This window comes from Ylistrum balloti, unplaced genomic scaffold (genome assembly GCF_031769215.1).
Source record: "Ylistrum balloti isolate Yb309-2 unplaced genomic scaffold, AGI_CSIRO_Ybal_v1 Utg371194, whole genome shotgun sequence".
Lineage (NCBI taxonomy): Eukaryota > Metazoa > Mollusca > Bivalvia > Pectinida > Pectinidae > Ylistrum > Ylistrum balloti.
In genome coordinates this window covers 408,771-435,036 of record NW_026782650.1, presented here as the reverse complement: position 1 = coordinate 435,036, position 26,266 = coordinate 408,771, and the positions used below count along the sequence as shown (strand labels likewise).

Genomic DNA, 26,266 nt, shown 5'->3' with positions numbered 1-26,266 from the left:
CAGACCACAGGGTGATCCCTGATAGTATTATTGTGTATTTATCCTGTGCTGGGATGTAGCCCTAACACTGTATATTAATTACATACAACAACAGAATTATTAACGTGTCTTTAAAGGGAGAATCAACTGTATGACGCACTTCCATTCATTGTTTGGCTCTACTGTATCTCACTCTAAATGTGTCTTTTGCACAATTTGCTAAATCATGAACTGGGCTTTAAAGTACTAGATTTATGTAGCATTAGTGTGTACATTCCTCCCCAGCTGGCAATTACCTGTATTGTAATGGTATCATTCCTGTAATACCAGTACACTATTTCTTCCTACATAGAGAGTGTGCAGTTAGAAAGTCGGAATTGTCCTTATTATGGTCGATGATCAAAGACATGTCGATCGTTTGTGTCTATGGTTATAGAGTCAGAATATAAAATATTATGTTACATCATTCAGAAACTAACTTCGGGAGGTAAAGTACCGGTAGAGTCAGAAACTAAAATATTATGTCGCATTCAGCAACTAAATTCGGGAGGCAAAGCATCGGATCATGGTTTGTAGTATGAATCGGTTCATTTCTTTATACACAGCAATAATTCAAACCATGGTTAAGGGGAACATCACTCTACCATTTCCATGTCGTGACCTCGAACAGAAGTCCCCAATGTCGGGTCGGGCTACAACTTAATGGTGCCATCCTTCATTTTATTATCTTTATCGTTTCGAGGGAAAACAATTTGCCATCTAATGTAATCACATGTTGTACCTGTGGAATTGATTAATCAGACATCGCCAGTCAAACACTATTGGGGTTTGAGTTCGTGCACACTTGAATTTATCGTAATTCTCAATTATACTTGCCATGGCCTCATGTTTTTTCCACTTTTTAAAAAATTCTTTTATCCTTCTTCTCTTAATCCTGATTGTTTCTATCGACTAATTTATTCATCGACAAATTCATTGAAACACATATTTATGGAGATGTTCAAGTAAATTAAACCTCTGTGTGAGGTTGGAATTGGTAGTCATTAGCTTTGATCTTTACTGTTTTGAGCAACAAAATTACAGATTAGAAATCATTTTCAAAAGAGCCGAAGTCGGGTTTTGTTTTTGTTTACATTTGATTAAATTTCATCTCTCAGACTTGTCAGATATACAAACTATGAAAGCAACAGTAAATTACATCAACTCTACACCAGCTTTACATGTTTGTTGTATCAGAATTCACCTGGAGCAATGAATGGCGTATTTACTTGTGCAATTTCTTGTCATGTGGATAAGCACTTGATTCTAAAAGTCGCTAGACGATGGCGTTTCTATATAAGGAAGAAAACATACAAAAATATAGCGTAAAAAAGCGCTCTCACCCGTCTCAATTATACTGTTACTGTGTTGTGATGCAACGAAACAAAAACAATGTAATATTAAAAGATGCTCTCAGAGTCGAGACCTCAGTTTCCAAACTGTCATTTGGAACCATCCGAGAAGAAGTGACTTAGATTTATAGACCCCGTGTTGTTTGTTAAGATATACTGAAGAGACTGAACGTTATCGATTATCCATTCCAACTTTTGTTTCTTTTCACTCGTTAATTTTCTTGGTGAGGTCTTCCTTATGCACTTCCGGTACACGTAAATAATCGGATGTGAGCTTGTTCTGTACAAAGTTCAAGGTTTGTAATAGAAAATGGCAAATTGTGGGCGATTTGTTTGCAAATTTAAACGATGCATATTTCGATGCGTATATTTATATTGCAAATGTCTTCACGCACTAAATATTTACAGTTTAGGGAATATCAACCATAAAAGTTGTAGGGCCAAGGCACAAAGTTTAATAATAACTGGAGTGAATAAATATGTGCCGTTATAGGTATTAAAAAATGAGGAAGGGATGCACATTGCAATAGTCATGTAGTTGTATAATAAAAAGGATGGAGAGGACAAGGCGGAGTGAAACGTTCAGGTATCACAGTATCCACGTCCCTGTAACGTCACACCGCGCGTCATGCCCGTGTAAATTGATTATGGTGTCACGTGTTAGGTAAAGTTATATCTCTATGAAACCAGATCTGTCGCCATCCAACACCGCCTTCAAAGACATTTCCTATTGTGACGACGAAACCTCAGACAAACTGTAGGTGTGGTGTTAATTTAAGATCGCTACATCTCGGCACGTTCGCTGTGATAGGAACGCTCCTTTCTATATCGTCAAATCATGTGCTTATCAAATTTCTTTGCCAGTGGAACAATCTATACATTTCTGTCGCATGCTCGTGTTTTAAATTCATGCGGTGTGTTCTTATGGTCCCTTTGCTCATGTTAAAAATTTTTAACACAATTGTCTCAGTGTTTTGCGATTCAATTTCCAGACTTCAATATTGGGTTTTATATCTTCTGTTTGCTTTACCATTGTTTCGCAGTTACTGTCATTGTAGAGATCTGCAATAAAAATAACCACAGGCAGACTTTTTTCCCACTATACGGGTAATCCGATTGTCCTAATGATATCGGGTTTTCGTGGTGTTGTCTCCAAAAGAGACATAAACTCTGATCTTTACGTCTGTGTTGACAGCTGCATAAATATTTCTCCGCGCATTGAATCGAATTCTTTTGATTTTGACTGAAATCTCTACATGAACTGTACGAAATAGTAACGAACAGTTCCCTGCTTCAGGTCGATTTTAAGTCGGGTATAGAATTATGTACAGCAACTAGTTTCAGTTTAATGAGACCTTAAAACTTAAACTCACAAGTCGTCATTCTAGAGTTTTGAAGTTCGGAAGAGTGACTATTCACTGATTTTTGCTGAAGATATTTTTAAAAAATAAACCTTTCTACGTTCTGATCAAGCTTGAAATTCAATATGGCTACCACTGGCTGCCTTAAGCATCAAAACGTATTTCTTAATGAAATTTCATAAAATATACTTGCATGTCATCTTCGCAAAGTTCGATTTTGAAACGGATTAAGAACTATGTTCAGCTGTCATTAATCGTGTCCGTATATGGTTATTTCCAAATGATTTCTTTAAACATTATCTGATTTGATAAAACTCACTATACATGCATGTTCCGGGTACCACTTAGTCCCTCTCTCAATCATGGCTCCTGAAGAAACTAATATTTGGTAGAATGCAGATGTCTTTTGAGAGAACTACTGGATTTTTGTGAAACAAACCTCGTCATTTCAATGTATACTCGCCGTGAAGTCCTTTACGCATGTTTGGTGTTAATGAAATTCACATATCAACGGAATCGTAAGTCAACTCACATCCGATGGACAAAACATAAACAAAACTAAGATTTACACCGAACACCTTCTAAAAGAATATTAAATAATATGACCAGGTGCTCTGAAAGAGTATACGTCTTCGGTTTCATCACGTGAATCTTCGACAATCCAAGTGAGTAATGTCACATGTTCAAACGGGAAAAGAGCAAACAGAAATGGCGCGAGCGGGCCTTATAACGGCACCAAACACATACTGTTTCATACATATACTTACATAATCAAATGTTAGTGTCCGAAGTTAGACACCAGGTGAACAGAATGTCATACATGTTTTTTTAACAGGTTCGGAAACTTTCACAGAAAAAATACTCTATGGGAATACAAGATAAGCTGTACAGGAGTGAGTTGTTCACCCCAGTCTAAATTTGTTTCACTAAGCAGCAGACAAGAACCACCAAGTAAGATGGAGAGACTTGTCAAATACCTGGACAAACTCTGTAACAACAAAATATCAGAGAGGACATGCTTCTACACAGGTAAGACAGGAGACAATCATTATCTTGTTCTGTAATACTATACACTTGTATATGTACCATTTTTCTATGTGAAGTATATAATGAACACAGGAATGACACATTGTAGAATTCATTACAAGGTAGTAATTTATTATATATCAATCATCAGTATACAATGTATAGGTTCATTACCTTGGTAATCAGTAGAATTACACCTTGATTCATTACACTGGAAAAAATAAACTGTTGGACTGGATTCACATTTTCTACATTTGTAGATATAAACATACTTCCCTGTAGACAAATTAACTATAAATTTCATATCTTTCTATTCAAATTTTTTCCTGAAAATAAACATTAACAGTCATATATTTCGTGTATATTTATTTCAATTCAAGATACTTTCTTATTGTACAGAAAAATATGATTACAAAGAAAAAGTTTAGCCTTATTATGTTAATTACCAGCTGTTTACATGAAACGGTACATAGTAAGCAATTGTAGATCAAGCTTGTGGCTTCTCACTTTCTAAGCAAATGCACCACTTCTGCATGTAGGTTTTAAGGATGTAAAGCAAGTTTTACTCTCAACATTTATATTACAAAAATTTCTCTGCCACAGATTCATGAAACTAATATAACAGTTTGTTGTAATAAGCATTAAACTGACTTAGAATAGAAAAATACCATTAAAAGCTGTTGTCAGAAATTCTGCCCTTCACCAACATAAATCTACCTGAATTCTACAAATATGAAATCATTTAAGTAAGACCTAGATGATATAGACCCCCTGTACCCACAATTTTAATTAGTAACAAATTGTAACCAAGTGTGTGTAAAATCTATCAACCCGTATTAAAAATAAAGTTTGTAATGATTAAAACATGTACAATACACTGTATGATACACCAGTATTGTCACAATATACCGCATTATCTGGCAAAAAGCATGTTCTATTTTGAGTTTTTTTACATTGGTCAATGACAGTAAGAATGTTAGCCTTATAAAAAGGAAATCAAGTAACTAGCTCCTGGGTAGCCATTCAAACAATACATGTGGTAAGGAGTCGTCATTTCCATATGTATGTCACACACAGATAAAAAGTTATCTACAAGATAGGACGTCAGAATAATTTGGACAAGGATAATACCAAAGTTTGTGTTACTTTTAATTAACTGTTCTCTTTAAATCAATCTTACATCAATACATCATACTGTTACATTTCAAAACAGAAATAACAGTCATGATGACGCATGATTTTCTGTTTATAATGTAGAAATGTGTAAATCTAGAATATCTTATATATCAGTAAACATATAATGATAATTTCTCAAATTTCCAACTGAAATATTAATCACCAATTCTTTTTATAGCACTTGAGACAGGAACACCATCTGTTAAAATTCTCATGACCTTCTGGTAACCTCTACTGAAGGTCAATGATAAAGGACAGGACCTGAAATGGTCTAATGGTGAATGTTATTTCATTTTCTCCAACATCAAGTTCTTCTGTGACAGTTTCTGCTGCTGGAACTGGATCCTCTAAACCATTGCACCTGAAATTTTCAAAAGAAATTAGATTAAACAATATCATCGAATAAGTGAATTTGTACCCTCCCAAATACATTGTACTACCTATTTCCACCTGTCCAGATAATATGATATGCCTTCAGTGTAGTTAACAGTATAATACTGCAATATAGATTAATAGAATGAGAGAATCTTTCAGCCCCTCATTCCTTAGGGTGAGAATGCAGTGACCTCAATCTAAGGGGAAATATTCTTTAATGGGTTAACTTAATGCATGATCAATTTTCTTTTATCCTTCTGGGTTTTCATACACGTAAGGTTGTCATCTCAATGCTTTGTACTGGTTTTTTCCAAATTCTTTTAAGTAGAACAAATACATTCATGTACAAAAGATATATTAAGTACAGCTAAAATCCCCCAGGGTGACAAGAAAAAGCAGGGATACAGATGTTCAGAGAAAAAAACCCATCTCAGACCATTGGTTGTAACTATCAATTTCATACATTTTTTCCACTTCTGGTAACTTAAGAATTGATAATCTGTAGCTATCAGAAATAGGTACCAGAGTATTTAGGGGTATAATTGTTGATTTAAAGTTCTTGAATGTCGAGCACATTACTCTCAGCGCATAAGGAAACTAACCATTAGAGAATGAATTATCTAGTACTTCTCATGAAACAGTGGTTACAAGAATTGTTTAAGAACTGACGATGGATGACCGACACGGAATTTGAACAGTAAACATGATGGGCTAAAAACAAACTGAAAGTAACAAATGCTCCAGGCCCTGTGATTAGTTTGAGTCAAAATATACTTGTACTAACCAAAGTGTCAGTCCTAGTGTCTGGCTGTGATCAGTCCTAGTGTGAGGCTGTGATCAGTCGTAGTGTGAGGCTGTGATCGGTCCTAGTGTCCGGCTGTGATCGGTCCAAGTGTCAGGCTGTGATCGGTCCTAGTGTCTGGCTGTGATCGGTCCTAGTGTCAGGCTGTGATCGGTCGTAGTGTCAGGCTGTGATCGGTCCTAGTGTCTGGCTGTGATCGGTCCTAGTGTCAGGCTGTGATCGGTCCAAGTGTCAGGCTGTGATCGGTCGTAGTGTCAGGCTGTGATCGGTCCAAGTGTCAGGCTGTTCGGTCGTAGTGTCAGGCTGTGATCGGTCGTAGTGTCAGGCTGTGATCGGTCCTAGTGTCAGGCTGTGATCGGTCCTAGTGTCTGGCTGTGATCGGTCCTAGTGTCTGGCTGTGATCGGTCCTAGTGTCAGGCTGTGATCGGTCCAAGTGTCAGGCTGTGATCGGTCGTAGTGTCAGGCTGTGATCGGTCCAAGTGTCAGGCTGTGATCGGTCGTAGTGTCAGGCTGTGATCGGTCGTAGTGTCAGGCTGTGATCGGTCCTAGTGTCAGGCTGTGATCGGTCCTAGTGTCAGGCTGTGATCGGTCCTAAGTGTCAGGCTGTGATCGGTCCAAGTGTCAGGCTGTGATCGGTCCTAGTGTCAGGCTGTGATCGGTCCTAGTGTCTGGCTGTGATCGGTCGTAGTGTCAGGCTGTGATCGGTCCAAGTGTCAGGCTGTGATCGGTCGTAATGTCAGGCTGTGATCGGTCCAAGTGTCAGGCTGTGATCGGTCGTAGTGTCAGGCTGTGATCGGTCGTAGTGTCAGGCTGTGATCGGTCCTAGTGTCAGGCTGTGATCGGTCCTAGTGTCTGGCTGTGATCGGTCCTAGTGTCTGGCTGTGATCGGTCCAAGTGTCAGGCTGTGATCGGTCGTAGTGTCAGGCTGTGATCGGTCCAAGTGTCAGGCTGTGATCGGTCGTAGTGTCAGGCTGTGATCGGTCCTAGTGTCAGGCTGTGATCGGTCCTAGTGTCTGGCTGTGATCGGTCCTAGTGTCAGGCTGTGATCGGTCCAAGTGTCAGGCTGTGATCGGTCCTAGTGTCAGGCTGTGATCGGTCCTAGTGTCAGGCTGTGATCAGCGTATGTACTAATACAATATATATCTACCTGTAGTATTGCTACAATTTCCTTGATCCCTGTGATTGTTATATGAAATGATGATTCTAGGGTGTAAATATGAAGACGAGAACCTTCCAGCCTTTAACGTCTTTGATAATTGGCATCATATCACCCTGGGCATTATACTTCTTGTTAGAGATTTTAAGGATTCATTGCCTTCAAGGTAACCAAGGCAATCATTTATGTTCAAACGATTAAACACTGATATTACAAGATATCTCTATGACAGATTTTACCAGTTTATTAATTGACCTCTTTAGAAATAAATAGCCTGAAAAAGTTTAAATCTGTTTTGATCAGAACAAACAAGACAAGACAAGCACATCATATAACCAAGGGTATCATTAAGATTTGAATTATCACAAAAGCTAACGAGATTTTGTGTTGGGAGATTTCAATTTGATAGATTGGCTGAGGAGGATGGACAAGAGCTGATGTGAAAACAAGTTAGTATAATCTGTAGCCCCCCTTCCCCCCTCCCCCACTCCTCCTTTACTGGTGTGAGGAATATTGATCAAGCTGTGACATTGCAACAGGCAGCTCTAAATTTTAATGGTGAAGCTGCCTGTTCATCTTCCCTCCCTATAAATGTCCTGATTATTTGAAGGTTATTATTTAGAAAGCATCTCCTTTTTTTGAAACTATATTAGCAAAATACTTGTTTGATCAATAAATACAACAATAATTTTGTTAAATATTAAGTTTCTTAATATGTACTACATGGAACAGATCTGAAAAATTTGTACACAATGTTTCAACCCTAAATGATAGAGTATTAAACACCAATAAATGTCTGACGCATCATATCAAGGTCATCTGAATCATCATCAAAATTTCTTGTTATCTTCCGTAATTTATTGAATTATGGCTTCCATGTAATGAATACAATTTCTTAGAATTGTCAATGGCTAATTTTATTGTTAAATTGCAAATTTGATAATCTCCAATGGTTGTCTCTTCCATTTATTGTCAAAAACATGATTAGACTTAATCTAAAGAACTCTTCATGTCATCCATAAAGTTTGCATTATTTCAAAAGTACAGATCCCTTCTAAAGCTATAAAGTTTGTTTTACTGAAACACTGTTTCTAAAGGCAAATAGTTAAAGAAAAGGTTTCACATCAGTTTTATAGGTTTATAACTTAAGAAAAGTTAGATGTTTTGGAGCAACATAAATGACCCTACCAGCAACAAGAATTTTGGCACTTTTTTAGTATCACATTCCAACTGGATATCGGTATGGCTCTCAAACTTAGGTCTTACCATTTTAGCAAAATGTTTCATTAAAATTCTGAAAAGCTAAAAGGCCATATCTCTAGATTTAAAAAAAAAAACACCAAAAACTGACCAATGCTAAACCAAAACTTGACCAGCATATTTTTACCGTGCAACTAAATACCAATGCAAATGACTTTGCCATATCTGTAAAGAATGACAGCCAAGGGTAACATTACATTGTGTATGTCCACTGGGGTATTAATATGCTGCACTAGAACAAAATGTTAATGCCCTAGGTCTTCACAAACTCCTGTATCAACAGAAACTCTGAGAGGAAGAGGTATTGACCTTTTCACCAACAACAGAGTGAGATTTTCTTTACAATTTATGAAATATTCATGAATGGTCATATTGAATTTAAGATCCGTTGTTTAATCAATCTTGAGCACATAATTAATTGATATCAGGAGCACTTCAGGCATGTGCCATGAATATCACAGCATGCCTTTCTGAGCCGTGTTAAAAATAAATACATACAGTGGAACCTCATATAAGCCATAGATGAACAGTAAACTAATGGACATTTTACCACTGTTTGGAATGTTTCTTCATGTCTGTATTTCAGCTTGACATTCCTGGTGCCCAAATCAAAAGTAATACAGTCATCAATATTGATATAAAATATCATTATTTCCTTAGAGAATTACCATTTTATAAATCAAATCTATGTACTTTTAACACATTTCTTCTATCTATAAGTGTAACTACTTGTAAAGGAAAAAAATCCTGGAAACCATATATAATCATTTTAGCATTTTACACAGAAAGCGAATAACATGTTAGGAACTGAAATATGTTTTATACATCTGTGTTTTTTGTCCAGTACACATATCTACAAAATAGCTGGTATGTTTGTGTAATTGTTATTGTCAATCCAGGTACAAAGTTTTACCGATTAAGTTCTGGGTTTGGGACATAAGTCTTAACAGTATTCTACTGTCCTAACTGATCTTTAAGGTCCTAATTTTTTTCCATTCATCTGTTGCTGTCTTGATTATGCCAAACTAAAGTTTGAGCTGAGTTTTGGTCTGATGATCTGTTTCACTTTCAAGTGCAAGATAGTCACCAACTCAACTCGAAAAGCAAACAAAAGTCTGTATTTCGGATGAAGTAAATTCTGCATCGATCTGTGTTAATAAACTGACTTTTTCTCAGGCTCCTGTAAGACTAGATCTACAATGATCTAGAGAGATGTACAGTAAGCCTGTTTGTGGGTACTTAATACTTCAGTATTCATATGCTTACCTGTAAATATTGTTGAACGGAACAGAAGAAGTCAGACAGGCCCGTGTCTCTCCACCAAATGCCTCATACACTCGCAGTACAAGACTTCCGTTTTTCTTCTCACACTGAGAGTAAAAGACAACCAATTATACAAAACTGCCTGTAAATCGCTATCGATATGTCTATTATACAATGCTTAACATTACAAATAGCTTTGCTTGTGAACCGACCAAAAACAACCATATCAAATAATTTCATTAAAATAAATTTTTATTTACACATATATAAACTAGAGCTGAAGCTTTAAGACTTGGATGCTTTGACAGAAAACCTTATGTATTCTATAAAAGCACTTTAATATCAATTTAAATTTGTATCTATTTGTCACATGTCCAATTAGTGTCCCCAGTGTTCTCCCTGTGACATATCACAGAAGTCAGTTATGCACTCTTCATGATATCACATTTGTCACAAAAGTGAAGATTTCCATAAAATCACATCCATGTGAAACAATACATGATGGATCTGACATCATACAACCTCATCTTGATTATACGTAGCATGAACTTTACAATTCAATAATCAATTCTTCTTATCATCCATTTCAATAATTTCATTCTAAATATAGACTAAAATCTAGGTCGCAAGACACTTTCTTTAATAGATTAAATTATACCCCTTTCTACTGATTTCTTGATCCTTACCAAGATTCATATAACATTTCAACCTGTCACAGAGGTAGATTGATAAATTATAAAAAAAAATACAGGGTTGTTCCACAGGGCATCATCAATATCACTCCATCATTTTTTTTATTCATTTACTACAGTTTAACTTTTTTTGTTCTGTTTGAGTCGAAAATAAACCAGAAACGTGTCAGTGTTAAATAAGAGAAAAATTGTTAGAGTCTTATCTCCTGGATTCACAACCCAATCTTAACTGTGTCACACAGAATGGTAACATGTTTGATTGAATATCAAGTTTTTATTGTTTAATATGTCCATTAACTGGGTATGGTTTCCTTGTTTCATCATTTCTCATATAACTTTCATGTCCTTCCTCCAAAAAATCCCGCTGTTAGTGTTTATCTGAAGAGGCTGACTTATCACTAAATCAATATTTCTCACTTTAACAGATTTTTTTTTTGACATTTTAATCAAAGAAAGAATTCATTTTCTTTGCCTTTGTCAACTAGAATCCTCTGGTCTATCAGGTTAAGTTCAAATGATTGAATCGCTGAAATTATATCAATGCTGATACTTAAGGTTATATAATTTATTTCAATTTTCCCCTACACTGTAATTTTTTAAAACGTTTAAAATATTTTCATAGGAATGTCATTATTGATAAAAGACCTTGAATATGAAGTTGGATGCCAACATACCGATCAATTTAAACATAAGATATACCAGTCAATAGAATTCTCCAATTTGTTAAATAGATTGTACAATGTTGTAGATGATAAAATCTAACATCATTTCACTCTGTATTAACCTACATTATATTTTATTTGGTTTGAACAAACAGTCAACTGTTACATTTTTACCAGTAAAATATCAGTTTAATTATCAATTTGATTAAATTTTACATTGCCAATGCAGTGATACATATGATACAGGGAACATACCGTTATCTTTACATTTTGAAAGTCCCTGAATCACCACAATAAGAGAACACTAATAGAATTTTACACAGATCTGTTCCAATAACAGGAATATCTAAGCCCTTGTGTAAGAGTTTGGCTGACAGCATGGCCAAGGCTCCCCATGTTTGATTATTTTTCTCACAGTTATAAAATCAACGTTGTGAAACTGTATTTATCACGCCATCATCAATGTTCCATGAAATCTGCATCAAAGCTGAAGAAATTATCCAGTTGTGATATGGTCACACTACATAAAATGATGACGCTAGCCTATTGTGAGTAGCATTATTGTGTATATATACCAGCTGTCTTAGCCTATCCCATGTAATATACAGCTATCCCATCCCTATCAACCAATCACCTTGTGAGGTATGTGAGAAACAATTATGTTATCATTTTGATGGCCCCTGGGTCACTACAATGACAGTACATAAAGTAACCCTATCCTTTTGATGGCCCCTGGGTCACTACAATGACAGTACATAAAGTAACCCTATCCTTTTGATAGCCCCTTGGTCACTACAATGACAGAACATAAAGTAACCCTATCCTTTTGATGGCCCCTGGGTCACTACAACGAGAGTACATGAATGTCTTATCCTTTTAATGGCCCCTGGGTCACTACAATGACAGTACATAAAGTAACCATATCCTTTTGATGGCCCCTGGGTCACTACAATGACAGTACATAAAGTTATCTTATCCTTTTGATGGCCCCTGGGTCACTACAATGACAGTATATAAAGTAACCATATCCTTTTGATGGCCCCTGGGTCACTACAATGACAGTACATAAAGTTATCTTATCATTTTGATGGCCCCTGGGTCACTACAATGACAGTACATAAAGTAACCCTATCCTTTTAATGGCCCCTGGGTCACTACAATGACAGTACATAAAGTAACCCTATCCTTTTGATAGCCCCTGGGTCACTACAATGACAGTACATGAATGTCTTATCCTTTTAATGGCCCCTGGGTCACTACAATGACAGTACATAAAGTAACCCTATCCTTTTGATAGCCCCTTGGTCACTACAATGAGAGAACATGAATGTTTTATCCTTTTAATGGCCCCTGGGTCACTACAATGACAGTACATAAAGTAACCATATCCTTTTGATGGCCCCTGGGTCACTACAATGACAGTACATAAAGTTATCTTATCCTTTTGATGGCCCCTGGGTCACTACAATGACAGTACATAAAGTAACCCTATCCTTTTGATGGCCCCTGGGTCACTACAATGACAGTACATAAAGTAACCCTATCCTTTTGATAGCCCCTTGGTCACTACAATGAAAGTACATGAATGTCTTATCCTTTTCATGGCCCCTGGGTCACTACAATGACAGTACATAAAGTAACCCTATCCTTTTGATAGCCCCTTGGTCACTACAATGAGAGTACATGAATGTCTTATCCTTTTAATGGCCTCTGGGTCACTACAATGACAGTACATAAAGTAACCCTATCCTTTTGATGGCCCCTGGGTCACTACAATGACAGTACATAAAGTTATCTTATCCTTTTGATGGCCCCTGGGTCACTACAATGACAATACATAAAGTTATCTTATCCTTTTGATAGCCCCTGGGATTACTTAAATGAGGGGATATACAGTGGTCAGTTGTTCTTTAGACCCTACCATCACACCATACTGAAATTTCCTGTTTGACATCTTGAAGCTTGTTTGTATCTTACCTTTTTTACAGTCTCCAGGATGACCTGTGGAGTGTCAAGTTGGAAGAAACTTGTGGGTTCCAGAGCTGTGCTATTTACCGGAGTTGTCTCCCCTGTGTCATCTCTTTGCTGTACATACAGTGGGTAGTTGAGGTTATAGGCCTGTTGTATCACCCCAGCCTCTTGGAATGTTCCTGATAAGACAATGCAGTTTGATAAAGGTCAGTTATCCCTGTTGCACTCTGTTATCATTGAGAAATGTAGCAATAATTAGATTTTGTCATTGGACAACTATAAACACTATAAACAGACTGCAGATGATTTGAAAAAGTCACAATTGAAGAACAACCTTAAAACATTATTTTTTCTAATTTCTTATTGATTATATATTGAAACATATTTACTAAGTATAACAAAGACCAGGAAGTTAAAACAACACTCCCATAGGATCTGTATTGCTCATCTCAATTTGCTTTATAACTGTCATTTTCACCACAGGATTTAAGAGAATTTGCTATATATTCTCTATATGGCTTTGCCCTTCCCATCCCAGGGGATCAACACCAACCATTTATACAAAACTGATCAGTCTTCATCAAAGGACACTTGAGAGCCAATAGGGACAGAATCCAAGAGAAACAGAGCAGAGAGGAGCAGAAAGCATTTTCACTTTTCTCCTATTGGGCCTCATCCCTCCTGCCTCAGGGGACCAGAACCACCATTTGTATAAAACTGATTCCCTTACACCCAATGATTTCAAAGCAAAATGTTCTTTTTCCTGTATTGGGCCCTGCTCCTCCCACTTCAGAGATCCAATATCCAATATAAAAAAAAATTGATCTCCCAACTAAAGATATTTTGGACTAAATAAGACAATATCCAAGTACTCCTGTAGAAGAAGAGGGATTTTAGGGGATTGTTCTTGACCCAAGAATGCTTTATACCAAATCTGGACAGAATCTAAGCATTGCTGTAGAAGAGGGATTTTAAAGGAATTGCCCTATTTCCCTATTAGACCACATCCCTCCCACCCTAGGGGGTTGAAACACAGCATTATACAAAACTGACTCCCCTTCACCAAAGGATGGCCCACAGCAAATTTAGACAAAATCCAAATATTTCTACAGAAGAAGAATTTTCAAGAACTTCCTCCAAAGTTGCTGGAGAGCAAATTTGGTTGAAATCTGTTCAGCTGTTCCTTCAGACCAGGTGAAATAAAAATCATCACATACTGAATGTCATGGAATACTGAATATATTATCACACAGAACATATTGAAAACTTTAACCAAAAGAAAGAAAAGTTTTCATCACAGCTGTAGTATTTATTTCTGTTACCTTGTCTTAACTGTAGAACACCCAGCCTAAAAATAAGATAAAATCTTACAAAAATCAATGAACCATAAAATCATGAACATCAAACCATTGTATTAGTGATATTGAGCAAGTGTCGTGAAAATCTGACGATTCGTTTAGGAGGAGTTGTGTTCACAAGAAATGGATGTACGGACGGACAGACGGAGAAGATGACGCCACTATATGACCACCTCCGGCGGCATATAAAAATGACTGGATATGATGATAAAGATGTCAGTCATATATAGCCTACTGGAATGTACATGTAACAACAAATAGGTAACTAAACATGTAAGGACAATCTACTCCATCAAACTGACGGTATTATGTGGCAGAGTGTACCAAACCTGATAACATTTCTATCCGACCAGCCTCTGTTAATGTTTCCACCATTGCCCATAGGCATGACAACATGCTATCACATACAGATATTTCACCAACAATTTCTAAATCGTGTTATACTGAAATTCCTTCCGATAAATGGCTGGCATTGCGATTTGTGATGATACAGATCACTGATCTCACTGTGGTAATACTTTGATATGTTTAAGCCATACAAGTGTGGCTTGCTAGGATGAATGAGCCTGGTGGCTTGTCTGTGAAGACCAGAAAGATGACGACAATGATTTTATTACTCTGACGATTGATATCCTCATCAGAAGTGAACCCATCCATGTAAACTGCCTCATGAAACCATCTTATGGTATATATAGATAACCAATCTGCTGAAGTCTTACCCAATCACAGAGACAGATCAACGTAACTGCCATTAAAATGATAGTATTACACAGTAAACATTAATACATATCAGCTAACTAAGGTGCACATGCACTTTAATGGCTAATCAAACTGTCAAAAGAATACAAATAAATCTCTATTTCAGTAAGTATGTTTATTCCCAGGGAGGTTGTTCGTAAAAAATGAATATTTCAACAAATGAAGATAATCAAATGGAAACCTATAAAATAAAAAGAAATTTTAGTCGAAAATGCGATCTGAAAATTAAAAATCACCATCATATGATAAAATCATACCATATATCTTTATTTCCATTTCATAACAACCATCATAAAGTTACTTATAAAAGTAAACTTTTAACAGACATGGATTCATTAAAGGGTTACTGCCATGGAAAGTTGATAGATTCATGACTAGAAACAAAAGAACAAGGTCAACAAAAACCAAACAAAAATTGTCAAGGTGACACAAAAAGAAACACTTGATCACACATTCAATACTTTATAGGCTGTCCAGGCAGGACAGATATCCAACGGTATGTAAATCAGTACAGAAGCTCTCAATGAATTTCCTAATGACTATAATGTTGTTGACATCTTTAATCTACTGGTGGCCATCAAGAATTCATAGTTCAGGCTTGGCTTGGTGATGTGGGGTAGGATAAGACATCTAGGGCAACGCTGGATGGGATCTACTGGGACTGCCAAACATTTCAAGTACAACACCATCAATCTAAGTCTTCTGGTGAATCATATTCCGATTATTCAGGATCACCTAGGTGCTTGTTATTGCATTCATTTCTGCTTCATTTCCATTATAAAATAAAGTAAATGTGGACAGCTGGTACGTTTTATAGAAATCAATGCTATTTTTCCTGTTAATCTGGTTTGTGAGATATCAATAATCTTTATCTATAATTTTTACATGAATTTATCTTTTGACAATCTGTTTTGTAAGATATCAATAATCTTTTTAAGTTTAGGGTACATTTCATTTTTCTGATAATCTACTTTTTATGAATATTTTTATTTCTATATGTACAAAGGACATTTGTCCCTGAATGATATACACACTGGTCATGATAAAAGTATAACCCATAGCCTGGCAGCTTATAATAGGCAGGCAGAGGGGGCAGGGGGGATGGGGAGGGGGTATTCCTGAAACTTTACGGGTGAAATTAATCCTTGACAGTGAACTGACAGTAAATGTCAGTATCAATCATAGTTGTGGGATCACATAATGTTACATGATGTATGATGAGTGCACAATGTCTGCACAAAGTGCACATGATCAATGTATGCACAATGTGTGCACAATAGGAAAACTGGTTGAAATAAGTTACCACACATTCTATTTATCTACTTTCTAAATATAGAAGGGTACAATTCAGTATATTAATTAATTAAACAAGAGGCCCATGGGCCTTAACGGTCATCTGACAAAAAGCAAGCCAAACCTAGAAAGTGGGTTGAGGTCATTCATTTGAACAAACTTGGTAGCCTCTCCTCCAAGCATCTTACAGGCCCAATATCAGCACTCATGGACTTTTGCTTGTTGAGAAGAAGTCGTTTGTATATTTTAACATATTTGACCCCTGTGACCTTGAAAGTGGGTTGAGGTCATTCATTTGAATAAACTTGGTAGCCTTTCCTCCCAGCATGCTACAGACCCAATATCGGCACTCATAGACTTTTGCTTATTGAGATGAAGTCCTTTGTATATTTTAACATATTTGACCCCTGTGACCTTGAAAGTGGGCCAAGGTCATTCATTTGAACAAACTTTGTAGGGCTCCATGCCAGCATGCTATGGGCCAAGTATTAGCCCCCTAGGCCTTCTAGTATTTGAGAAGAAGTTATTTAAAGATTTTGACATATTTGACCCCTGCGACCTTGAAAGTTGTTCAAGGTCATTCATTTAAATAAACTTGGTAGCCTTTCCTCCCAGCATGCTACAGACCCAATATCGGCACTCATAGACTTTTGCTTATTGAGATGAAGTCCTTTGTATATTTTAACATATTTGACCCCTGTGACCTTGAAAGTGGGCCAAGGTCATTCATTTGAACAAACTTTGTAGGGCTCCATGCCAGCATGCTATGGGCCAAGTATAAGCCCCCTAGGCCTTCTAGTATTTGAGAAGAAGTTATTTAAAGATTTTGACATATTTGACCCCTGTGACCTTGAAAGTTTTTCAAGGTCATTCATTTAAACAAACTAGATAGCCCTTCATCCCAGCATGCCACAGGCACAATATCAGCAATCTGAGCCTTTTGGTTATTGAGAAGAAGTTGTTTAAAGATTTTAACATATTTGACCCCTGTGACCTTTAAAGTGGGTCAAGGTCATTCATTTGAACAAACTTGGTAGTCCTTCATCCCAGCATGCTACAGGCCTTATTTTAGTTGCCTGGGCCTTTTGATTACTGAGAAGAAGTCCTTTGAAGATTTAAAGACATTTGACCCCTGTGACCTTGAATGAAGGTCAAGGTCATTCATTTGAACAAACTTGGTAGGGTTTCATCAAAGCAAGCTACAGGCTAAATATTAGTTGCCTGGGCCCTCCAGTTATTGAGAAGAACTCGTTTGAAGATTTTAAGACATTTGACCCCTGTGACCTTGAATGAAGGTCAAGGTCATTCTTTTTAACAAACTTGGTAGGGCTTCATCAAAGCAAGCTACAGGCCAAATATTAGTTGCCTGGGCCTTCCAATTATTGAGAAGAAGTCGTTTGAATGAAAAGTTTACGGACGGCGCACGGCGGACGGCGCACGGCGCACGGCGGACGACGACGGACGAAGCATGATGACTATAGGTCATCGGACCCTTCGGGTCAGATGACCTAATAAACCAGCAGTCCATAGGTCCTGACCTTTGTACTAGCTCCCTATAGGTCCTAACCTCTGTACTAGATCCCTACAGGTCCTGACCTCTGTACTAGCTCCCTACAGGACCTGACCATTGTTCCAGTTCCTTACAAGTCCTGACCATTGTACCAGTTCCTTACAAGTCCTGACCATTGTACCAGTTCCCTACAGGTCCTGACCATTGTACCAGTTACCTACAGGTCCTGACCGTTGTACCAGTTCCCTACAGGTCCTGACCATTGTACCAGTTCCCTACAGGTCCTAACCATTGTAATAGTTCCCTACAGGTTCCGACCATTGTACCTGTTCCCTACAGGTCCCGACCATTGTACCAGTTCCCTACAAGTCCTGACTATTGTACCAGTTACCTATGTCAATGTTTTTGCTTATGAAATTGCTCCAGTTCACACACAAGTGATCTTCACTTTTTTTACTGCACATTTACTGATATAATAAGATATTTCTCCCACCTCTGTTTTAACATTCATGGAAGATAACTCTTTCCCACAGGTGTACCTGATGGTGCCCCCACCACGTATTTCTACTTCAAATTAAGGATAAGGATATTGCCAATTCTCAAAATCAACCACAGTGCTGTATATTGGACCTTAAATTTCTTATCTGATACCTGCATGCTGCAATATAAGTGGATTATAAAATAGTGAACTACACATCAGAATCACTGTCGACCACTTGTCCTGATAAACATTAACGTTTTGTGTATAATAAAGAATTACTGTGATGGAGAGAGTATAGAAGTATAGAAAGAAGATAACAAAAGATAACAGAACAAAGGACAATTGTTTTACATAGAATGTATTGTTAAATTGTCACATCATGATGCATGGTATAAAGCTGCCCACAATTTTAGTACCTTAGGGAAGAAATTTTATGATCCTATGTCCTGATGAAGCCCAAGCTTTAAGGCAAAACCGTTTGACAATACCTATAAGTTACTAGAAGCTATCTCCAGCCTGTTGTCATTGATTCTCCAGATTTTAATTCAAATAATAATGATAGAAGTTATCATGACTTTTTAACAAAGAGAATTTTTTTTAAATTTCTTGAGGAAAGCAATAGACATATCTCTTTTTCATTTTGTCAGGAATTGTATAAGCCTGTATGAATATGGAGTGAACTCTATCTCACTCAGCAGTCTTACACATATAATTTGGTTGGCCTGGACAAACAGATAACTAAGTCATCTGCTAGCTTCTCATGAATATAAATATACTTTATTTCCCTTTCACAGGAAATGAAGATCTTGAACACAAAAAACCGACAGTATGACCCAATTTTCTGATATTTGTCATTTCATTGACCTATAGAGAAAATAAGCTCTTGTCAATCAAAATTTCTGCCAACATTACTTGTGCAACAGAAATTCAATTTGTCAGTACGAAAAACTTAAATAAATATTGAATAATTTATTTAAATGTAATATTAGATACAACTCCATTTAAAATTCCAATCAAATTTTAACGACTGATGGAATATATATTTGTCATATCCATCAGTCAAGTTGTCTATCCACCGTTTCCTAGTGTGGTAAAATTGCACATCTTATCTTGATACAGGGTCATTGTGATCTCCTGGCAACAGGACAACACAATAACTACAAGTATGTCAATTTCTGATCTATTTTGATGGACATTTTCTCTCAAGTGTTATTTTGGAAATACAAAAAAAAAAAAAAAAAAATGTAGCTTCTAATGAAAGTTTTGTTTTTTATCATCTTACAATATATAAATTGTTTTCTTTGCCCATTAGATTTCACTATTCCTGGATGTTTTGGAAACATGAATACCAATTACACTGACATGGACATTTCAATATAAGTAAAAATACAGCAAGACACTTACCAGTGTGAGGCATGATGGCATATGTAAACTTATGTGCTCCCATGTCTGCCTTTGCATCAGGGGCTTTAGGAGCGCGAAGTCTGGGGAAAAAAATGAAAAAAATTTAACTTAAAGACATAGAGAGATAATTAGGTCTAAGGCAACCTATATCTGCTATTATTATCTGATATTGAAGCATTCAAGTCAAACTGTTGTTACTACTGATATCACAAATGTTTCCCCACTGACAGTATATATATACATGTTGCACCAAGACAAGGGAGCTAACTTTTACTTAATAGCACAATGAGTCACCTTAAACCTGAGAATGTTTCTTACCAAATTTGGTTAAAAACTGAATTTATATTTCTTCCATACATAAAGAACAAACTTTTGAAGTTTACAAGAATTTTCCCTGTTTGATCCATCCCTGTCCCTCCTGTAATTCCATTAGCTGGCATATGATTAACCATTTTATGGAACTTAATAAATCCTCTCTACAGATGCACCAGATGCAAGTGCTCCAAAGATTACACTTGTATCTCATTCTTTAAACCATCATACACATGATAAAGATAAAATTGATCCCTGTGTGATTTACAGGTAGAAACTTTACAGGCTAAGTATAAGGAGAAAGATAGAGCAAAACTGAATACTTAATGTGTTGTAGAAAGAGAGTTTGAAGTAAGTACCTGAGTAAATCTAGATGTAGCATAAAGAAATCAGAAAGTAAGAGCCTGATAAACTGTGCACTAGAAAATGTCTATAAAAAAAGCTCCAATGCACTTTTAATCTGATGAGGTGTAGAGCATGATGTTATGATACTATGAGATAAATTTGAACCGAATCTGTCAAAAGGTTATCAAAATATGACATTTCTATGATGATGATTTGGAACGGGAGGCAACAGGAGCTGCAGGAGATGATGTGATATTATAAGACTGACACACAAAGGTAACATGCCCCATCCTAAAATGTTTGGGACAACTAATATAATGTAAGTAGTATAGATTTAAAGTTACATGCACATTTAAGTTTCCTCAGATAATGACTTACAATGAGAGTCGGAGAACATTGTCCAGGCAGGAGTAGCCATATTTACTATCATTAAGTATGGCCAGGCCAAATCCATACTCGGAAAGGTCAGCCCACTTGTGTCCACACACCTAAAAGACAAAGGTCAAAGGTCAAAACAGCACTCCCAACACTTAATACAGTATATACATCTTACAGCATTTCATTAAGGTCCCCAAGCCTCATAGCTATTTTCTGCAAGTTACTTACTGCATAAATGTCTCGTTTTTTCGGGCTAATATTTCACTGGTATTAAATGTTCATAGTCAAATATTGCAGTCACATAGGACAATCCTTTCATTTTGTACACATATTTGTTTTGGTTATAAACACAAATGTTACCAATCTGTTTTGGTTATTCAGGGACGTATATAACTGTTACATACCTCCCTGGTTATAAACACAGATTTTTTATTTCATGGAATAAATATTCACATGAAATTTATTTCTGCATTATCTATATTGATCACAGATATAAGCAAAATTTAATAGGTGGTCGCAAGACAATTAAATGGTAGTAAACTTTTTACAGGGCACTATCTATAAACAGGTGAAATAAACAGGTGTACAAAGATTAAACTGACTTAACACCTACATTACATATAACAACTAAAGATAAATGACAAAATTCTGAAAATTACAGCACAAAACACCGGTAAATATACAGATAATTGGAAACTGATGTGTCGTTGATCTCTACAGAATCTGCTCCACGATATAATGTGTCCTTCCAAAAGCATGTGCTGTCTCTAGTCATATCATCTAACTTTTCCCTACTATGAGAGTGTTTCTAGTGTTATGTAACTGTTGACCCGCCATGAGACTGTTTTCATGTCATATGATTGTTATCTGCCATCTGTCTTTTCCTGTAACATGGCTCTACCCTACCATATGTGTCATTTACTCTGCCATGTGACTGTTCCTTGTCATGTGACTGTTCTATCTCATGTGACTGTTCCCTGTCATGTGGCCATTCTCAGTCATGTGACTGTTCTCTGTCAAGTGACTGTTCTATCTCATGTGACTGTTCCCTGCCATGTGGCCATTCTCAGTCATGTGACTGTTCTCTGTCAAGTGACTGTTCTATCTCATGTGACTGTTCCCTGCCATGTGGCCATTCTCAGTCATGTGACTGTTCTTCGTCATGTGACTGTTCTCTGTCATGTGACTGTTCTTCGTCATGTGACTGTTCTCTGTCACGAGACTGTTCTCTGTCATATGACTGTGCTGTAATATGACTGTTCTGTCATGTGACTGTTCTCTGTCATGTGACTGTTCTTTGTCATGTGACTGTTATCTGTCATCTGCCTGTTATTTGTCATCTGACATTCATCTGTCAATTGTGCCTTTTCCCTGCTAATGTGTTGTAATTATAAATGTTTTTTGTCTTTCCATCACTTAAACCTAAAAGTGTTGCTATGTGCATCTTCCATTCTGTGTGCCTCCCCAACTCCCTCCTCTACATATCTATAATTATCGTACCCTCTTTGCTGATTCTAGAAAGAAGCCTTGATCTCAATAAGCTGTTAAACACTAATTGCACATCTAAAGATCTTAAAAGCTGGATTATAAATGTATAGTCTATAAGATAATATTTTTCTTCTCTAAGCCTGGTGAAGAGTAGAAAACTAATACAGGCAATCTTGTCTAGCTAATACATAGTAATATCATCAAGAAAAACTTTCAGAAGTTTTAGTCTTGATCTCCAGAAATAGAAAAACATACAGAAAGTCAGGTGCAGTGGTTTTAAACACCATAAAAATTAATTACTAAAGAAAACAATTAACACTATAGCACATGTTCTTTTCATAAAATTCTTTATGGAAGCAGAATTGCAGAAGATACAACCTTGTACAATAACACCTGACTACAAGTGTAATTAGCTAGAACAGCTAAAGACATACCTCAGCACACAGGAATCTGAACCAAACTACACTCAACAACACCCTGATAGTGTATCAGGTAAATCAACGAGGCTGGCATGAAAACTGTCAGGCGCAAAGGTGTATATATCAGGTTTACTGTACTATTGTGTAACAGAGATAAAGCAATCTTAAAACTGCTCCAATATTTATTTTTCCCTTTTGCCAAAATACCTCAGTGTTTTATTGACCAGTGTATGCTGTATTAAAAATGATACCCCATATTATGGTCTTTCAATCACTGATTAGACTTGAATCATACAATAACATTATCTACATAGAGAAAAGCTGATGGTTTTCCAGTTGTTATCAGATATATATTCACATGTATGTCAGAATAATGTTGTTTAATGTAATGGTGATATTATCATGTCTATAGTTTCTTATATTACACAGGTTAAATGAAATAAATCAGTGACCATTTCATGTGACTCTATTGTACATACCGGTATGTGCAAGCGAAAAAGAAATCCCTATGAATTTGTTGTAGAATATTTTCACAGAATTTGTATCTATGAAATAAAATCTTTCAAAGTCTGTATTGTACATGACATAAGTATGATTTGTCTTTATTGTACATGACATCAGTGTGACTTTTCTTTATTATACATGACATTAGTGTGAATTGTCTGTATTGTACATGACATAAGTGTGAAATGTCTGTATTGTACATGACATCAGTGTGATTTTTCTTTATTGTACATGACATAAGTGTGACTTGCCTTTATTGTACATGACATAAGTGTGATTAGTCTTTATTGTACATGACATAAGTGTGAATTGTCTTTATTGTACATGACATCAGTGTGAAATGTCTGTATTGTACATGACATAAGTGTGAAATGTCTGTATTGTACATGACATCAGTGTGATTTTTCTTTATTGTACATGACATAAGTGTGAATTGTCTTTATTGTACATGACATCAGTGTGATTTTTTCTTTATTGTACATGACATAAGTGTGACTTGCCTTTATTGTACATGACATAAGTGTGATTAGTCTTATTGTACATGACATAAGTGTGAATTGTCTGTATTGTACATGACATAAGTGTGAAATGTCTGTATTGTACATGACATCAGTGTGAATTGTCTGTATTGTACATGACATAAGTGTGACTTGCCTTTATTGTACATGACATAAGTGTGATTAGTCTTTATTGTACATGACATTAGTGTGAATTGTCTGTATTGTACATGACATAAGTGTGAATTGTCTGTATTGTACATGACATAAGTGTGAAATGTCTGTATTGTACATGACATCAGTGTGATTTTTCTTTATTGTACATGACATAAGTGTGACTTGCCTTTATTGTACATGACATAAGTGTGATTAGTCTTTATTGTACATGACATAAGTGTGATTTTTCTTTATTGTACATGACATTAGTGTGATTAGTCTTTATTGTACATGACATAAGTGTGAATTGTCTTTATTGTACATGACATAAGTGTGACTTGCCTTTATTGTACATGACATAAGTGTGACTTGCCTTTATTGTACATGACATAAGTGTGAATTGTTTTTATTGTACATGACATAAGAGTGAATTGTCTTTATTGTACATGACATAAGTGTGAAATGTCTGTATTGTACATGACATTAGTGTGATTAGTCTTTATTGTACATGACATAAGTGTGAATTGTCTTTATTGTACATGACATCAGTGTGAAATGTCTGTATTGTACATGACATAAGTGTGACTTGCCTTTATTGTACATGACATAAGTGTGATTAGTCTTATTGTACATGACATAAGTGTGAATTGTCTGTATTGTACATGACATAAGTGTGAAATGTCTGTATTGTACATGACATCAGTGTGAATTGTCTGTATTGTACATGACATAAGTGTGACTTGCCTTTATTGTACATGACATAAGTGTGATTAGTCTTTATTGTACATGACATTAGTGTGAATTGTCTGTATTGTACATGACATAAGTGTGAATTGTCTGTATTGTACATGACATAAGTGTGAAATGTCTGTATTGTACATGACATCAGTGTGATTTTTCTTTATTGTACATGACATAAGTGTGACTTGCCTTTATTGTACATGACATAAGTGTGATTAGTCTTTATTGTACATGACATAAGTGTGATTTTTCTTTATTGTACATGACATTAGTGTGATTAGTCTTTATTGTACATGACATAAGTGTGAATTGTCTTTATTGTACATGACATAAGTGTGACTTGCCTTTATTGTACATGACATAAGTGTGACTTGCCTTTATTGTACATGACATAAGTGTGAATTGTTTTTATTGTACATGACATAAGAGTGAATTGTCTTTATTGTACATGACATAAGTGTGAAATGTCTGTATTGTACATGACATTAGTGTGATTAGTCTTTATTGTACATGACATAAGTGTGAATTGTCTTTATTGTACATGACATCAGTGTGAAATGTCTGTATTGTACATGACATAAGTGTGACTTGCCTTTATTGTACATGACATAAGTGTGATTAGTCTTATTGTACATGACATAAGTGTGAATTGTCTGTATTGTACATGACATAAGTGTGAAATGTCTGTATTGTACATGACATCAGTGTGAATTGTCTGTATTGTACATGACATAAGTGTGACTTGCCTTTATTGTACATGACATAAGTGTGATTAGTCTTTATTGTACATGACATAAGTGTGAATTGTCTGTATTGTACATGACATAAGTGTGAAATGTCTGTATTGTACATGACATCAGTGTGAATTGTCTTTATTGTACATGACATAAGTGTGACTTGCCTTTATTGTACATGACATCAGTGTGAATTGTCTTTATTGTACATGACATAAGTGTGACTTGCCTTTATTGTACATGACATAAGTGTGATTAGTCTTTATTGTACATGACATCAGTGTGATTTTTCTTTATTGTACATGACATAAGTGTGATTAGTCTTTATTGTACATGACATAAGTGTGAATTGTCTTTATTGTACATGACATCAGTGTGATTTTTCTTTATTGTACATGACATAAGTGTGAATTGTCTTTATTGTACATGACATAAGATTGAATTGTTTTTATTGTACATGACATAAGTGTGAATTGTCTTTATTGTACATGACATAAGTGTGAATTGTCTTTATTGTACATGACATAAGTGTGACTTGCCTTTATTGTACATGACATAAGTGTGAAATGTCTTTATTGTACATGACATAAGTGTGATTTGTCTTTATTGTACATGACATAAGTGTGAATTGTCTTTATTGTACATGACATAAGTGTGACTTACCTTTATTGTACATGACATAAGTGTGATTAGTCTTTATTGTACATGACATAAGTGTGATTTGTCTTCATTGTACATGACATAAGTGTGAATTGTCTGTATTGTACATGACA

At 36.0% G+C, this 26,266-nt stretch overlaps 1 protein-coding gene across 1 annotated transcript in view; it reads right to left on the bottom strand.

The window, feature by feature from the left end:
* Nucleotides 1-3,891: 3,891 nt before the first annotated feature.
* LOC132561318 (alpha-mannosidase 2C1-like) overlaps nt 3,892-26,266 on the bottom strand; it is a 46,604-nt gene continuing 24,229 nt past the window's right edge. Inside the window, exons 26-30 of the mRNA XM_060226042.1 lie at nt 20,955-21,064; nt 19,920-19,999; nt 13,121-13,293; nt 9,793-9,896; nt 3,892-5,294 (exon numbers count right to left, since the gene is read on the bottom strand). Of these exons, the coding sequence (XP_060082025.1) occupies nt 5,165-5,294; nt 9,793-9,896; nt 13,121-13,293; nt 19,920-19,999; nt 20,955-21,064 (597 nt within the window). The 3' untranslated portion in view covers nt 3,892-5,164. The remainder of the gene's footprint in view (nt 5,295-9,792; nt 9,897-13,120; nt 13,294-19,919; nt 20,000-20,954; nt 21,065-26,266) is intronic.